This window comes from Chelonia mydas, chromosome 1 (assembly GCF_015237465.2).
Source record: "Chelonia mydas isolate rCheMyd1 chromosome 1, rCheMyd1.pri.v2, whole genome shotgun sequence".
NCBI lineage: Eukaryota > Metazoa > Chordata > Testudines > Cheloniidae > Chelonia > Chelonia mydas.
The window spans coordinates 183,626,124-183,645,026 of record NC_057849.1 but is presented as its reverse complement, the minus strand read 5'-3'; the positions used below and the strand labels follow the sequence as shown (position 1 = coordinate 183,645,026).

At 41.1% G+C, this 18,903-nt stretch overlaps 1 protein-coding gene across 12 annotated transcripts in view; it reads right to left on the bottom strand.

Annotated features, from left to right (window-relative positions):
• DCAF6 (DDB1 and CUL4 associated factor 6) overlaps positions 1-18,903 on the bottom strand; it is a 158,423-nt gene that overhangs the window by 38,240 nt on the left and 101,280 nt on the right. For 8 of the 12 annotated variants that reach the window (XM_043538454.1, XM_043538450.1, XM_043538455.1 and 5 more), the window contains 2 exons: positions 17,873-17,932; positions 6,313-6,424 (listed from right to left, as the gene is read on the bottom strand). In XM_043538454.1, the coding sequence (XP_043394389.1) occupies positions 6,313-6,424; positions 17,873-17,932 (172 nt within the window). The remainder of the gene's footprint in view (positions 1-6,312; positions 6,425-17,872; positions 17,933-18,903) is intronic. The other 4 variants (XM_043538457.1, XM_037906796.2, XM_043538456.1 and 1 more) reach the window with 1 other exon arrangement.

Sequence of the window (18,903 nt, the reverse complement as noted above, 5' to 3'; positions counted from 1 at the left end):
GGTTATTTAGGCATTGCTGCACTCAGTACTGTAACACCTAACTAATTTAGCAGCCTAAATCTCATTTTCAAATGGGATTTAAGCACTTAGGAGTCAAAATCCGATTGAAACTGCTTAAGGAAGCAAGTTTCAAACTGTTACAGGGTACAATGTGTTTTATTTTTAGAACTGTAGTGTTTATTAAAAGTTAAAAATATTTTTCTCATTTTAAGTGTATGATAGCAGAGAGCCCTTTTTCTTGGTATTATTACTTTACATATTAAACAATTTTAGAAAATTAAACCTGCCTCTTGGTAGCAGGGACAGAAGAGAATGAGTTATTACTGTTTGTCTCCCGAGAGTAAAAACTTCAGCTTCTACAGTGATGGACATCAGTATAAAACAGGGCTGACCCAGGCCACTTAGATAGATTATCCGGTAGGATCAGTTTCTATTTTAAATGAATACACATACAAATTACATTAGTTTTCAAACATTAGCATCTTAACTATTTCAAAAAAAGTGTTAAGAACTAATACACCTAGGACATATAATAAAATAATTGCCTTATACATTTAACCTAAAAATATGAAGGCTTTTTTAAGTTTTAGGAGCGCAGAATCCAGTCATTTAATATTACATATGTTTAGTAGATTAAAAAAATATAATGGAAAAGAATTTGTCTGCGTCCAGAATTAATGCTGGATTGCAACATGGCCATCTACATAGTAGTGAAATATAGTATTCAGTTTGTGAAACCAACTAAGAAACAGGAGACATACTAGCTGTGGGTTTGTTTGTTTGTTCTGGTGGGAAGGGGTGGTTAATGTGGGGTTTTTGGTCTAAGGAAACTTGCATCAAGATGTTGCAAATTTAAAAAAAAAAGAAGACAAACAAAAACTATTCCTGGGTTACATACCAGTAACTGGAACTCTCCCATTGTGTAATCTCCTCCATTATCATCCCTGGTATTGTGGTGGCCCCTACCTATGGGCCCCTGTCAGAGACCAGGGCCCTCAGTGGAATTTTAAAGAGCTAAACTCTATGAATTTTCCTCAAGAACCACCTTGCTAGACTTCAGCACTGTAAGTTTCACATTGACTTTGAACATGCACCATCAAATTGCCAGTCATCAACTAGCACTGCACCTCACCACATAAGCCCTCTGTCTTTCCTGTACAATGTAATACATAAGTGGAAGTGAATCCATGGAAAATAGTGATTGAAACTGTGCGCTAACCAATCAAGTTTTCTTCAACTTATCACAGTTTCCCACTCTTACCAGACTGACCACGTCTACACCACAAACTTTGGTCAATACAAGTTACATCGGCATAAAGCTGCCACAGTTACTATGTTGCTTGTGTGCATGCATACTTGGCTCCTTGTGTTGGTGCTATACATGCTCACCAGGAGCGATTGTGTCGATGCACAGTGCAGCGCACCATAGGTAGGTATTCCAGTGCGCTACCTGCCATTGTCCACCACTCTGTTTTTTGAGAAGTTTTCACAATGCATAAGGGGGGGGGGGGGGGGGGCAGAACTGAATTGCACAGGGGTGCCTGGGAACAAGAGGTCAACTTCCCAGCGTGCATCTGCCTTCATCCCATAATGTCACCTATATCACATAATTTTCATGCCTTTTTAAAAATCCCATGAACTTGCATGACCCTCCTCGCTGTCCGCCATCTCTGACAGAAGCATGGAGCCTGCACAGCTCTGCACCATTGTCATAAGCATTGCAGGCACAGGAAGCACTATCCTCTGTTATCTGCAGAGCCATAAGAAAAACTGAACAAGCAGGGAACATGACTATTTCTTGGAGGACAGATTTTGTGGGACGTAGTGGGAACCAATTCCAGGCTGTTGGTGGCATTCATGGTAGTGGAATGCTGCTCCTGGGCCCAAGAAACAAGCACTTACTGGTGGCATAAAGCGGGCTTTGGATGATGAACAGCGGCTGCAGAACTTTCCGATGCACAAATCCTACATTCCTGGATCTGTGCACCAAGCTTGCCCCAGCCCTCCAGCACAGGGACACCAAAATGAGAGCTGCACTCACCGTGGAGAGGCGAGTGGCAATAGCACTGTGGAAACTTGCAGTGCCAAATTGCTACCAGTCAGTGGGAAATAATTTTGGAGTTGGAAAATCCATTCTGAGGGCCACTGTCATGCAAATGTGCAGGGCTATTAATCATCTCCTGCTACACAGTACTATGACTCTCAGCAATGTGCAGGATATAGTGTATGTATTTTCAGCAAAAGGGTGTCCAAACTGCAGTGGAGCAATGGACAGCATAGATATTCCTATTTTGGCACTAGACCACCTAGCCACAGAGTACGTCAACAGAAAGGGCTACTTTTCTACAGTGATGCAAGATTGGTGGATCAGCATATACACTTCACGGACATAAATGGTAGCTGGTCAGGGATGGTGTGGGTGCTCACATCTTTAAGAATGCAGGACTGTTCAGAAAGCTACAAGCAGGGACTCTCTTTCCTGACTGATGGATTACTATTGATGATGTTGAAATGCCAGTAGTGATCCTGGGGGACCCAGCCTACCCCTTGCTCTCTGGCACATGAAGCCATACCCCAGCCGCATCAACAGCACCAAGGAAAGATTCAACTACTGGCTCAGCAGATGCAGAAGACAGTTAAATGAGCTTTTAGTAGGACACTGACATTGTTTACTCACAAGACTGGATCATGGTGAAAAAAGCACCCCAATGATTATATCTGCCTCTTGTGTCCTGCATAGTATCCTCTTGTGTCCTGAAGCAAAGGTGGAAAAGTTGCCTGGCTGGAGAACAGAGGTGAAGAGACTGTCTGCTGAGTTTGAACCACCAGACACAAAAGAGCTCAACACGTAGCTATACGGCGCAGGGAGGCTTTGAAAGAGCACTTTAACAGTAAGCCCTTGTAATGTCTTGTGCCATACCATACTCTACCTGTCTCTGCTGTATTGGGGCCTGTTAGGAATTGTGTGGTGCTTCATGTATGTCTATGAATATAGCTCTTTCAATGCAACTATTAAATTTTGCGGTGCTTACTGCAGATCTATGATTATTACACCGTGTTTGTCACTGATCCTATGAGTTGTGTCACACTGTACAGTAGCAAGCAGGTGGGTGCTTTCAGAACTACTAGGCACTCCAACATATGTTGTGAACTAACGAACAGGAATGATTTTCCAAATAATACAATTTTATTCAGTACCAAAATCAGTGGCCAAAAAAAAAAAAAAAAAAGACTCTGCAATTTAAAAGCAAATACATAAAAAACTTAATATATTAATGAAACAGAACTTAACAAGGAGAAAAAACATTCATGTCCATTTTGCCTACACATACAGCAACAGTAGCTTTCATAAGTCAGCATATGTGAAGCTTGCTGTGTCCTTAATGTCATCTAGCATGAAGTGGTAGGGGTAGGAATGCAGGTCCTGACGCAGGGGGTTGGACTAGATGACCTCCTAAGGTCCCTTCCAACCCTGATATTTTATGATTCATGTAGTAGGAGGTGTAAGAAGCTGCTGAAATGGAGTTCTCCATGTACTGCAAAGGGAGGCAAACCCATAGTTGTTGAACGTGCAGGCAGTGGTATTGGGATGATTTTTATAGTGGGGATGCTGAAAGCCATTGAACAAACTCTAAACCCTTTATATGATGGAAACCACTTCAAGCCAGGGGGTGCTACCACATCCTCCGCACCACTAGTTACAGCACCCCTGCCTGCAGCTCCACAAGAGTCTGCAGCATCTGTGTTTGCCAACGGAGAAGCCCCATTATGTCCTGATGCATCTCCCTCTCCTTTTTCCTGCTGGGACTCTCTCTTCTCTACTCTTCCCTTCTCCACGATGCCTGTTGTATTCACCCTCAGGCCCTTTGCTCACGGTCTGATCAGCACAGGTTACAGGATCTCATTGAACATGTAATTCCAAGTCCTCTTCTTTCACCTTATCTGGCTCAGGCATTCCACGGATCTGCAGAAGGAACCCCTCAATGCCGCAACTGCAGTAGCTGCAGATAAAACACACAGTGGCACCGTTATCAATACGGTCACAAGAGAAAGCAAAAGTTAAGATTCAAAACGCCCTTCCCTTGCTCCTCTAAAGTTTTACACAAGACGTGCTTATTGACACTTCAATAAGGGGTGGTTATTTTATCAGATATCTTATTCCTGAAGGTAACAAAGGCAGAGAAAGCACAGCTACTGCTGGGGGCCCATATATTGTTAGCCTATGTACTGCAATGGTGCCTGTCGAAGGTATTGCTGACTGGTGTGGGAAAGCGTCCTACCATCGAAGAAGAAAGAAGGCAGCCACCCTAGAAACCTTCAGGAGAAGACTGCAGAATACCCCCATGGAAGTCTCATTGAGATCTCTCAGGATTAAAGGGACGTTCCTGTGTACATAAATAAACAGCTCCGCATGGGCCCCCTTGCCTAACTCTATAGGGGAATTAAAAGCAGATAACAACACTACCTCTCTTCGTAGTATCACTACCTATTCTAATACTAGTAAATTAATGAAAAGTCGGTAGCTGTGTCCTGTTAAGTTGGGGGCGCCATCAATGTAATGGGAAATAAATTTACACACTTACCCAAAGATCCTTCCCCTGCATCAGGCTCTCCCATGCTCGACTGCCAGGACTGACTGGTTTGCAGTAGAGTATCAAACAGGTACTGACTCGCAGCATAGCTAGACCTCCCAGTCACGTGTCCCCCATCCTCCTCCTTCGCACTGTTCACACTAGGGGCCTGTGACTTGGCTCCTCGGAGGTATCCACACTGGTATGCGGGGTGGATAAGGGGGTCTCCGCCAAGTATGACATGCAGCTCTTGTAAAAGCGGCAGGTTTGTGGCTCAGCATCAGATTGACTGTTGGCCTCCCTGGGTTTCTGATATGCCAGTTGAAGTTCCTTTGCTTTCACGCAACACTGCTGTTGATCCCTTTCATTCCCATTCTCCTGAATCCCCCATGCAATATACTCAGATGTCAACATTTCTACAGCTGGTCCATGGCTGTGCTTGCACAGTCTCTTCTCCCCACAGGCCAAGGAGATTCAATATTTCCTGTCTACTCCAGGCATGAGCACTTCTGGACTGCGTAGCCAGCATGGTCCGTGGCACACAACAGAGAGCTGGAAAAGGCATTTCAAAAATATGCAGGGCTTTAAAGGAGCATGGGGCCTTCCAGTCTTCTGTGAGCCCGAGCAATGGAGTTCACAATTGTGACCAGAGCACTCTGTGTTGGGCATTGTGGGACAGCTACTGGACTGCTGTTAGGGTCGACATAAGTAACTGTCTACACTCGTGCTGCATTGACTTCAGTACATCGAACATGGCTCAACACCACTCAGGGAGGTGGTGTTACTGTGTCGCTGTAATGGGGCACTTACATCAGTGGCAGACAAATTTAAGCGTAGACACATGCACCACTAGGTCAATGCAAGGTGGCTTACATCAACCTAACTTTGTAGTGTAGACTGGGCCTGAGAAGCAGTGTCCCCTTCAAGGACAGGACATAAGGAATGAATATCTAAAAAGTATCAACATAAAGAAAACATCTAAACAACTATTGCTTGCCCAAACTGCATGTCCAGACAGACATGCACCTTATAGCTGTCTGAGAACTCCAATTTGTAGTTAAGATTTCAAGACTCTGTAGCTGTGCAGCATGATATTTAGATTTTAAAAAAAGTAAACAAAAAGTTTGAAAGACTGTTAAAGAGAAGATGAATTTCCTTTTATACCCTTTTATAGACCCATGTGCTATGGAAATGTTTCTGGGTCCATGGGGCCTAAGAAGTGATCACATGGAGCCTCTCTCTCATGGTTACCCCCATTTCATACTACCCTTCAATTTCCTTCAATTGCCCTTCAATTTAGTTGAGATTCAGACATTTTCAAGCAATGTTTGGATTTCTCTGTGCCAACAAGGGAACACAGATCCTGGTGCAGTTCTCGCTCCACAAATTTGAAATAGCTCTTTTAAAATCCATGTAGACTCAACAGATGTGTCTTTCAAGAGTATTTTTTTTCTGAATTATTTTAAGATTTGGTCAAAATTACTGAAGATGATCTATACAGTGAACTATTACTACTTTTCATTTTTTTAATTATGAAATTCACAACATATTTCTGTAATTGTGCCTGCTCCAAAACCTTCTTTAGCTAGAAGAATTAAATCCATAGCATTCTAAGATAGATGTACTGTTACAAAGTGAAGTTTGCTGAGCTGTGTTTATTAAAAAAAAATTCTCCACAACTTAAAAAGTTAATGATGAAAGCTACTTTTAACAGCTAACAAAAAAAAACAAAAAAACTTACCACTCATCCGTGAAGTCCAATTTTATCGTGCTTGTAGTAGTTCCTTCTGTACTGTAGTGCAAACTTAAAACTGGTTCACCTGTTCCTGCTCGTGGACTCTGCTTTTCACTGTCTGTAAACAAGGGTTGATAATATTTGAATGTGTCTCAGTAATTTATGTAAAACTGTTAAATAATGGAATCACCTTCAGATGTGAATTAAGATAACAAAAAAATTCTCTCCAATACAGTCTGTTTTAAAGCCAGACACAGAACAAACCAAAAGTTAAATGCTTTGGAGTGATCGCACTGAATTTGTACTTTGCAAAGCTTAGGGACTAGCCTAAAGATATACCAATTTGTATTTATAACAATGAAAAGGGCATGGGTGGTCCTTAGATTTGTGCATAAGATTCCTTCTGATTTACATGGGAGTCATACATAGAATCATAGGAATATAGGGCTGGACCCCAAGAAATCATCAAGTCCAGCCTCCTGTGCTGAGACAGGACACCAAGTAAACCTAGACTATCCCTAACAGGTGTTTGTCCAACCTGTTCCTAAAAACTTTCAGTGATGAGGATTCCACAACCTCCCCTGGAGGCCTATTTCAGAGTTCAACTACCCTTAGGGTTAGAAAATTTTCCCTAATATTTAACCTACATCACTCTTGCTCCAAATTAAGCCCATTACTTCTTGTCCTAACCTCAGAGTATATGGAGAACACTTGATCGGCATCTTCATTATAAAAGCCCTTAACATATTTAAAGACTTATCAGGTCCCCCCTCAGTTTTCTTTTCTCAAGACTAAACATGCCCAGTTTTTTTCCCTCGACAAACCTAGGTCAGGTTTTCTAAAGCTTTTATAATTTTTGTTGCTCTCTTCTGCTCTCTCAGTTTGTCCACATCTTTCCTAAAGTGTGATCTTCAGAACTGGACACAGTACTTCAGCTGAGGCATCACCAATACCGAGTAGAGCGGTATAATTAGCACCCATGTCTTACATATGACACTCCTGTTAATACACCCAGAATGATATCAGCCTTTTTGGCAACTGCATCACATTATTGACTCATTCAATCTGTGATCCATTATGACCACCCAGATCCTTTTCAGCAGTCCTACCACCTACCCAGTTATTCCCCATTTTGTAGTTGTGCATTTGATTTTTCCTTCCTAATTGATGTACTTTGCACTTGGGTTTATTGAATATAATTTTATTGATTTCAGACCAATTCTTCAATTTGTCAAGGTCATTTTGAATTCCAATCCTGTTCTCCAAACTACTTGCAAGTGCTCCATTATCCAAATCATTAATGAAAATATTGAATAGTACGGGACCCAGGATTGAACCTATGGCTCCCAACTAGATATGTCCTCCCAGTTTGAGGGTGAAACACTGATAACTCTGAGTACCATCTTTCAACCAACTGTGCACCCACTGCATAGTAATTCCATCTAGATCACATTTCTCTGGTTTGCTTATGAGAACGTCATGTGGGATTGTGTCAAAAGCCTTATTAAAATAAAAACATATTACATTTACTGCTTCCCCCCATTCACTAGATCAGTAACTCTGTTGAAGGAAATTAGGTTGGTTTGGCATGGTTTGTTTTTGACAAATGCATGCTCGCTATTCCTTATAACCCTATCATCCTCTAAGCATTTACAAAACAATTTTTTAATCAATTTGTTCCAGTATCTTTCCAGGTATTAAAATTAGGCTGACTGATCAATAGTTCCCCAGGTCTTCTTTGTTCCCCTTTTTAAAGATAAGTACACATTTCTGCCCTCTCTAGTTCCATGAGTTCCCAAAGATAACCGCTAACAGTTCCAAAATTGCTTCAGCTAGTTCCTTAAACAACCTAGGATGAATTCCATGAGGCTCCGCCGACTTGAACACATCTAACTTATCTAAATATTCTTAAACCTCTTCTGTCCCCATTTTGGCTTGCGTTCCTTCCTCTGTGATTTGGTCCTTTGTGAGCAGGAGGTTTGGAGTTTGTTGTATGGGAACGTGGACTATTATTTCATCCAGTGCTACATTTTGAAAGTGCTCCTTTCCCCCACCCCTCCTCATCGCCTAAAGTTATCCTAGTGTAAATGTTCTTTATGCTGAAACTCTGAGAACGTGAACTGACAATAACATTTACCTCAGCAATACCACTGAATACCTGGTATACAGAGTTAAGAGATCACGGAGAGTCTGTGCAATGGGCTCTATGGTAACAGCACTGCTCCATGGCATCCCTCCCTGAAGGAAGGTTCATAGCCAGTAGGCTCATCTACATCATGGACCTCCTGTCTATAAACACCACTTAAGAGGTGTGCAGTAGCCAATTCCTGCTAATAAAGGTGATGGGCAGTAACATCAAATACAAACTTACTACACAAGTGCTCCTTGTTCTGAACCCAGATTAGTGGGAGAATTCTTGACTTCCATGCCCCACGTATGCCACTTATGTGAAGCCCACTTACTCCAGCCTCATATGAATTATGAGACTATCAGTAACCCATTGCTATTAATGTATTATTAATTTATTAGTTGTTAAATATCAATGCACAGTCTTCCCCTAGCTGTCATTTGAGTTTCCAAAAAAAACAAAAACAAAAAAACAAATTCCTCACAAACCAGCTTCTTATACTTGATCCTGCTCTGAAGCCATCACCCTACATCTGTAACACTGAGTTTTTTCCCCACAATGTCAAATAACCATCAAGTTCTGCCCACTGAAGTCATTGACTTTTCTCTACATAACAGGGTCAAATTTTACTCATGCATTGTCTCTGCAGGATCAAATAGAACAATAGTGAGGTTGCTCACCATGTGCAGTAAGTGTAGTTCTTTGAGCTGTATGTCCCTCTGGGTGCTCCACTTCAGGTGCACGTGTTCCCCACGCACCTTTGACTGGAGATTTTCATTAGCAGTGTCAGTTCAGCCCATGCATACTGTTTGCTCACTCTGACCGTCTCTGCTAGACAATACTGGAACCTTCCCAGAACCATGTTTACTTTGAGAACTGTGGGATTTTCCTGCCTCACCGGTACCAGAGCCCTTTGCCTCTATTGTACCAAGCCTCAAGGCTGCTGACCTGGTCGGAGAGCGAGATCTTTTTGAGGAGGGTACCTTAAAAAGGGTATTAGAGCTCCTCCTCTTAGAATCTTTAGAGGAGGTCTCTGAAGCCTTCCCCTATGTAGAAGGGTGTTGTGCTGAGGTCAAAGGGCCACTAGAGACTGTGGTGACTGATGTATAGTGGTATGTATGTAGTTCTCCTGACCTGGCTGTGAAGCGGGGGGAAGGGAGCACTCCAAAATTAACAGTCACAGCTTGATTTTGCAGTTCTTCTGTGCCCTGGATTTGAGGGCTCAACAGAAATTACACTTCTGTGAGACATGCAATTCATCCAGGCAGTGAACACACTTACAGTGTCTGTCACTGACCGAGACAGCCTCTCCGCATATGAGCCAATACTTAAATCCTAGTGAACCAGACATGCCCCTCACAAGGAGGATTTCCCAGGAAGAAATTAAACAATCTTTCAATAACCAGTAATTAACTGCTAATGTTGGTAGTCCATCGCGAACTATGACGATATTGTCACATTTTTCATCTATGGCTATGCATTTCACTCTGAAGTTCGAACTCTGATGCCTAGTCAGCCAAAATGAGGGCATGGGAAGTCCATATCTATGATGTTTGATGATGCAGCTCTGTGACACATTTCACATGCAGCCTGAAGACTATTTTGTCTATCCTGCTCAAACCTGTTACATGCTAATCTTGTCAGAGACCCCCAGTGAGTCCAGTTCTGAGCCATTTGCTTGAGTTCTTTGAGATGGACGCCAGCCTACTGGAGACTGCTCATCAGGTTATCTCTGAAGCCCTTATGCGGACAACGCTTCTTTCTCTTGCCCTGCCTGAGCTCCCCATACAAGATCTGTTTTGGGAGACTGTGGTCTTCCAGTCTGATGACATGTCCGGTCCACCTAAGTTGTGCTCTCAGTAGCATTTCCTCAATGCTGGTTTGTTTGCTCTCTCAAGGACCTTAATATTGGTCACTCTGATCTGCCAGCAAATGCTCATTATTGAGCAGAGGGAGTGCATGTGAAATTGCTCAAGCTGTTTAATGTGCCATCTATAGAGAGTCCATGTCTCACATCCTTACAGGAGAGATGTTAGGATCACTGCACTGTAGATCTTCAATTTGGTGGAGACACAAAATTTGTGTTGGTTAAGGATTTTTGTTCAGAGTTGGCCAAGGGCCTGGCAGGCTTTACTAATTCTGTAGGCAATTTCCTGATCAAGGGAACAGTCACTCCTGATGGCGCTACCCAAATACTTGAACTGATCTACATTTTTCTGCTGTGTGCCTTGTATGAAGATGGCTGGTGCTGGGGCACTAGAATGAGGTGCTGGTTGAAACAAAACCGCTGAGACTGATGGTGAGGCCAAAGAGCTGGGATGCTTCAGGGAATCTATCAACAATGACCTGAAGGTCACTATGTCTATGGTAAATCAAGATGCAGCATCTGCAAAAAGTGCCTTGATGAGAAGTCTCTCCAGAGTCTTGGTCTTAGCATCGAGTCTTCGACGATCAAAGAGGGAGCCATCCAGTCAGTAGCAGATATAAATTCCCTGATCCAAGTCCCTCGTGGCATAGGTGAGGACACAGACAAAGAACCAGTTGAACAGCACTGGAGCAGGTATGCAGCCTTGCTTCACTCCCTTTGAGATTTCATATAAGTCAGAAAAGTTACCAGTGGAGAGCACTTGTACTGTCGTGTGGTGATGGAACAGCCAGATGATTTGTATGAATCTTCTTGGGCAGCCCAGTTTATGTAGAATAGCACACAGACCCTCTCTGTTGACCATATCAAAGGCTTTGGTCAAGTCAATGAATACTGCATATTGGTCCATGTTCTGCTCTAAACATTTTTCCTGGACCCGCCTTATGACAAAAATCATAGTACTATGAGCTGGTCTGAAATCACACTGTGCTTCTGGCAGATTCTCCTCAGACATGTTTGGAATGAGTCTGTTCAGTAAAATGCGAGCTAGTATTTTCCCTGCTATACAGAGTAGGGAAATGCCTCTGTACTTTCTGCAGTCAGCTTTGCTGCCTTTGTTTTTGAACAGTGATGCAATAATAGCGTCTTTGAAGTCTTGTGGCATTTCTTCTTCCTCCCAAATGTTACTCAAAAAGCCATGAAAACACCCCAATAGCCTTTGGGCCTGCTGCTTTGTACAGTTCTGATGCAACACCATCCTTTCCAGATGCCTTTCCAGACCAGAGTTCCATTGTTTGATGGCTTTCAACTGATGGAGGGAGGTTGAGATCCTCTTTGATGGGTTTCTCAGTAATTGATCAAAGACACGCCAATTGACTGTGGATGCTCTATTGAGTAGACTATTGAAGTGTTCAACCCATCTCTGCATGATACTAACAAACTAAATAAACTAAGCAGAATGAGCTCAGCAAGCAGCCGAGGCACGCACAATGCTGACATGCTAAACTCTGTTTCGGGCCGAGGCGGTTGAGAAAGAACTGAGGGCAGTTTGCTTGTACAGCTTGATACAGCCTCGGTGTGGGGCACAAGGATATTAGCAGCACATTCAGAGGTCAAATGAACACTGCTGATTAAAGCCTCCAATCAAAGGTACATGGGGCACATGAGCACCTGAAGTGGAGCACCCATAGGGACAGTACTCAAAGAACAGACAAGTCTGTGTGGGAGAAAAATACTAGTTTTAAACACAAATATCTTTCCTAATAAAAACAGCAAGAACAATGAAAAACAAATAGAAGGAAAATTGATTGACATGATTAAATATGATATTTTAAAAGCATCTTCCAGGACAAAAGTCCTCTTCTGAGATAAAGAGCCAACTGATAGCTTCAATGTTAACCTTTAACAACAAATGTAATGTTAAAGCATAAGATGCTTGTTTTAATGGACAAACTATCTACATGCACAGCTCTCTGCTGCATTTTGTTTGATAATAATTGTACACTAGTGTCTTTCATCTGAGGAGCTCAAAGAACTTTGATATACAAACTTTAATTGAGCATCACAGCACCTTTCAGAGGTAGAAGTCCTAATATCCCTGTTTTATAAGTGGGCATGATGAAACAGGGAGGCCCAGTGACTTACTCAAGGTCATACAATGAGTCAGTGACAAAGCTGGAAATAGAATTCATAGGTCCTGACTGCTTGTTAGTATCAAATGCAGTCTAATCTTTTTACTTCACAGCCATCTGGACAGCAGTGTTAGTCAGGTGTTGTTTGGTTTATGGAGTATAGGAACTTGATCATGACTACAACAGCTTTGCCAGTGACAAAACCTTACATGTGCTGCATGGAAAAATGTTTAAGGTGTCATTCACAATTTTAAATAAGACATTAAAGTAGCACATCTCCTATTGCTTTTCCAGTCTGGATTTCTGTTTTAAATTTCTAGTTCAAAGCTGCAATGGACAAAATAATAATGCAAGATTAACAGGAAGTTTTAAAACTACAACGTAACTCACTGTACAATGGCAATATTTCTTGCATAACCATTCTAAAATAGAGTTCAGAATCACTCTACATGCATATAATTTACTATAAAGTAAATATTCAAACATACAAAACTCCCCAAGTAAAGACTGCTTACAGAAACAATAAGGGTCATAATTCTGCTACTGAATACATATATAAAACTTCCTTTAAAGTTAACAGAAGCCATAAACTAATGTGTCTGCAAGCATAATTTGACCCTGAACATTCGTGTGTGTGTACGCTGTTGACAGATGGAAACCACTCAGGATACCAGGACTATAGTAATTTGGTCTGAAAAATTTAAATAATGTTAAATACGTACTTTATACACGTTCTGAATACAAAAAGTTTTTTAAAATGTGGAAAATATAAAGTACGAAAACACAGAGCTAAAATTAAGATAATTTTCTGTGAAAGACTGTTCTGTATAATGCATTGTGACAATTATACATGAGCCTCACCATGGTAACCTCTGCACAATGGGTACTACTCTCAGTGTAGCTCATGGCTGCTCTAAAATACAGCCTGCAACTGCCTTATTCTGTCAGTGTGGGGTGAGGAGAAAGCTTATCAAATGCAGGGTTTTTTTTGCGGGTGAAATCAATTTATTCAAAGAAAATATGAGCACAAGAAAAGCCTGTGGTTGTGTGCATTTACATTTTGATTGAAAAATATGTACACTTATAAGTAAATAGGTGCTATCCTTGAGTTCATGGAAAGCTGTCAGCACTCACCATTTGGTATCACAAAATGTCAGTATCCTTACAGTACAAGTAGATAGCACTGAGTAAGTCAAAACAGAGTCTGAAACACCTCATCATGAGAAGGGGACAGAAAAGGAGCTTGTGGAATCCTGCCCTGTTCCCCACACCCTCCCCACCACCAGCAGCCAGACAAGGGAGGAGATTTCCTCACTTCAGCAGCTGGATAGGAATGGAAAGAAGAGACACTTTCATGAATGGCATTTGAGACGGACACTAAATAATTACAGTGCAATATCCTGACATTGCTTTGGGATGTTTTTCTCAGTGCAAAAATAATGAGTATCACTGAGTCATGAAGCCACCACCAAATATATTGCTGCATACCACTGGGTGAAATTCTATGGCCTGTATTTTGAAGGTCAGACTAGATTATATTAGTGGTTCCTTCTGGCTTTAAACATCACAAACCATTCTGGGATACTGAAGACAAGTCCCTCGGACTCCGTTTGCTGTTGCAGTAGTTCAAGACTGAGTACACACGGGCACTCCTTTAAATAAATCTAGAGAGCAATAAGAACAGCTAGCAGAGTTTGAAAAAATGGAATTTGGTAAATGTTCAGAGGAAAAAGTGTGGAAAGACATAGCTGCAAAAATACATTAGAATCTCAGAGTAATGAACACCAGAGTTACGAACTGACAGTCAACCACACATCTCATTTGGAACCGGAAGTACACAATCATGCAGCAGCAGAGACCGGGGGGGCAGGGGGATACAGTACAGCACTGTGTTAAATGAAAACTACTTAAAAAAAGGGAAAGCAGCATTTTTCTTCATAGAAAAGTTTCAAAGCTGTATTATGTCAACATTCAGTTGTAAACTTTGGAAAGAACAACCATAACGTTTTGTTCAGAGTTACGAACATTTCAGTGTTACGAAGAGGTGTTTAACTTTGAGGTTCTACTGTAGTGGTAAACTTTCAATAGCTATTTCTTGGCTTTCTTCCTTTATAAAATTCTCATTATAGGGAAGTTGTACATGTTCTGCGATTAAACAGAGAACTTCCATCTCCAGTGCTATTTGCCTATTCACAAGCCCTAACAAACAAGGTAACAGGTAGTTATCAAGGTAGCAAGTAGAAAATCAATACTGCTAAATTGCTCCAAATTCCTTGCATTCCACTCTGAAGATATATGCCTACAAGACCAGCAGTCCTCTATTTTACAGCAGCACATTTGATGTAAATTGTGGAAAACGTTATGACTACCATTTCATATTGTGCTTTGCCATAAGCAAACGTTATAGGACAAAGTCCACCCTCCATTTCCTTTTAAGCAAAAAAAAAAGTGAACTTTTATCTCCCTTTGTAATTAGAAAGATCTGGAATTGAAATATTTTCTTCAATCACGTAAAAGGGAAAATTACACTAATAAATCCACTTATTTTCTCAGAAAACGATATCTGTGCAAGACAAGTTCACAAAAGTCCCAGCTTTTCTCTGTGCAATACTAATAGTATAGAGGCATGTTACCTGATCATATTTGGCCTGGTTGGAAGTTAGAGACTAAGGACTCTACTCTGCCATCCGTTAGGAGGCATCTCAGTTTTCATGTAAATTGAAGGTAATCAGCAAAAATTGTATTGAACATGTAAAACTGTTTATATACTCAGGAAAAAAAAAGAGTACAAAGCTTTAAAAATATAATTAGCAATATATTTTAATGAAGTCTGATAATCATTCAGACTCGCACATCCTGAGAATTTTGAAGTCCCTTCCTGATTCCAGCTGTCAAGCAGTCTGCATCATGATCTCTCCCCAGGCTCCACTCCATTCCTCACTATACCCAACTATAACCTCCCAATTCCAGGAAAAGCAGATCAATAGTGACAAAATATAAAGACAGTAGTGGTCATTCTAAGACATATTTTGGGGGGAAAACTTAAAGATGTTTCCTTCTAAGTGACAGGGTCAAAATGTAATCTATTTCAGGGGACAGGAACGAGTTCTATACTGAGGCTCACAACAACAAAGCCACAATCACCAGGTGGTTTTAGATGCAATGGTGAAAACCCTAAATAGTGAAAATACCAGTCTACAAAAAGCTCAAGGAGTCTGCCCAAGGAAGAGCTAAGTAAGAACCCAATAAGAATCCTCAGGATTAGGCCAATGACTTTTAGAGAACACCAGCAACCATTCCATAGGCCAAGTTACACAATTTCTTTGTCCCTTAGGATGTTTCGTGTTTAATAGACTATACTGAATTTTACAGAAGGAGCACAAAGTTTTCCCAATCCCCTGAGAAGGAGTCAGGCACAATATTTGCACTGACTTGCAAGGAACTGGGGAGCCAAGTGCTCAAAACTGCCTGACGATGGGGCAAGATTATGGCCCTGCCCGCTTCTACCCCCACCTGCTGAACTGGCCAGGAGCACTGGTCTGGCACTGACACAAGGGCTGCATGTGCACATACCCTAAAGATATATCAGAGGGTCTCCGCAGGTCCACATTCCCCAAAGCATCTTGCAATAAGCATAATATCTGGGAGACTGCCAGGTGTGAGTGGCCCTTCCTCAACTCTCCACACCTGCAAATGTAGGCAATGGCTTAAAGAAACAATACCACCCTTAAACAGTGACCACCCATTACTGAACTGCAGCCAGTGCTAAGGTGAAACACCAAGCGAAGAAAATCATGTTCCATTTGAAACTACAGGATTAAATACAAGTAGGCAGAAGTTAACCACCCCACACAGGAATGTGGCTTGAATAGTGGGATTATGAAATCATGATAAATGCGATGAGATATTTAGTGACCAGAAGTGGACATAAAAGATGGTAATACCAAGAGCACAGTCTGCTCTAACAGCAAGCTAACAAAATCAGAGGGAAAAGTACTATATACTGAAGCACCAACAACTTCCTGCACCAGCTAGCAGTTCTTTGGAGATTTCCCATCAAAATGCGGCTGCCACCTGATATTGTTTAATTTAAGAGATCTGAATGATGATATGGATCCAGAATACAGTCAGCTTTTTATTCTGCTGACCATCAGATAGGAGATAAATCCTCTAACAAACTATTTCCTCACCCAGATTCCCAATCCACCACAGTTCTAATGACATTAACTTTTTCTTCTAGTGGTCCTAAGATCACAGTAGGAAAGTCATTGTCTTAAATAAGTGATCATAAAGTAGGTTTACCTTTAAGTTTTAGATAAACAGATATATTTATTTCTATTGTATATAAAAAACAACTGATTTTGTAAGAGGAAATCTCCACACATCAGCACAACAGCATAAACACTATGGAAGAACGCAACTATTAGAAAGTTCTACTCCATTTATGTAATGACCTATTCTAAGATGCAAGGCAGTTCTAAGGGAAAGCAAACCAGCGTGGAAAGATAACAAGGAAACTTCCAAACCTTGCCTGATTTCTGGGACCAAAGCATCTTGAAGCTTCATGGTTTCATTTTTATCAACGCATCACTTCTGGGTTCCATCTGTGACTGGAACAGACAAGCCTCTTTCTGAGCTTTCTAGTCATGTTTTGAAGATTTAAGGGCTGAAATAAGCATCCAAATCTTCTGAAGCTCACCCTTCAGGGTGGGAGGGTCCCAGAACTCAGGCTCCCGCCCAAGCCCGGAAGTCTACACAGTAATGAAACAGCCCTGCATCCCGAGTCAGCGCGCATGGGCCAGCCATGGGCTTTTCTTCGCTGTGTAGACACTCCGAGGAGACAGGGGACCATTGATTACAGAAGTAAGGTGATCTTAAGGCACAGCAAAAATGGCACATTTGCACAAGTTGCAGCTTTCAACCAACAGGCTGAGGTAACAGGTGGGGGCTGCAGTGCAGCCCACTGCCCCAGCCCCAATTTGGATGGATTTTTTCTTCCTCAGCATCTGCACGTCCTCTACGTAAGGCAGGCTACTTTGGCTTCATCTGGTTAAACGCAAGTTTCACCCAAAAGGTAACTCCCCTTAATGGGCCAAGAGGAGTGCACCATCTGTAAACACCAGTTTAAAACCTGATTTGCAATTTTACTTTTGATTAAAAAACATTTTCTGAATTCACTTACAATGTGTCAGAGTGGAGTACGACTTTTATGTTAAAAACATCAAATTGGTGGTAAGGGCAGATTTTTAAAAATAAATTTACACTAGTTTTGCAGAGGATATAATTTTAACTGAGTATTATGGGATTTCCAATGCAGGTCTGCTTAAGGAATTTAATTTATGAAGATGAACAGCATGTTTATCATCATGAACTGACATTAAAAAGGAAGTCTGCATTGCAGTGAACTATGGCTGGGTATAGCATATTTCCTATCACACGCACCCTGTTGCTCATCAAGTGACACGGATCCAAGCTGTTTGTTAACCACAGAGGAAGGAGAATCTGAAACAAAAATGAGATTTAAAATATAAGCAGCAGAAAACTGCATAGCAATGTCATGATCATATGTTAGTTTAAAATAAATAAAGTAGCAATGTAAGAAAGCATTTGGGCTTGTTTCTTAAGTGGCCAGTAATTTATAATGCATTTTTCAGCTGTGCTACAGGAGCAAAGCTACATGCTTCAGACCATGACACATTCCTTTAGGCGAGCATTTAGTATTTTCCCTAAAAGTATGCTGACAAGATATCAAAGAAGCTGTGCTTTTCCCTTCCAGTTTCAGGCATGTTAACCTATACTATAATTGTACCCAAAGACTTATTGTTGCAAGGATCTCAATATATTTATCGGCTTTTTCAAGGCAATGCTAGTTGGGATCAGATAACTGAGCTTAAATCAAGATGATGAACTATAATATATACCTAGAACTTTTATTGTGCCAGGAACAACACCTGAAGAGTCATGACTCTTAAATTCCATGCTCCCATCACCAAACTCAACTGCATCTTAAATTAGAGAGAGAAGGTATGCCCCTGGCCCCGAGTCATAAGAATAAACGTGATCTAAAACTTCACAGAAGTTTCAGATAATATTTTGCACTTCAACAGGAGAATATGCAACATTAGACCAGTGTCTTCAAATATGGCTTTAAGAATTCAAGAATTTTTAAAGCACCTATCACCATAGAATTTAAGAGCTGAGAAGGGTTTCCAAATAGAGCAACAAATGTGTGGGGTTTTTTTAAATGTGGCCTTTAAATTCTAAAAGCACAAACTCATTTCAAGTTCATATACTGAAAAATTCAACAGCTCTAATTAATTAAAATTAAAAATTAAAAAGACTTAAATTCTCAGTTATCAAATAGCACCATGGCAAGACGACTTATATGAAGATTCAATTTATAATGGAATAGGATCACAAAAGATTTTTCTGTAAGACATTATCAGTTGATAGTTATCACTTTCTATGTATTT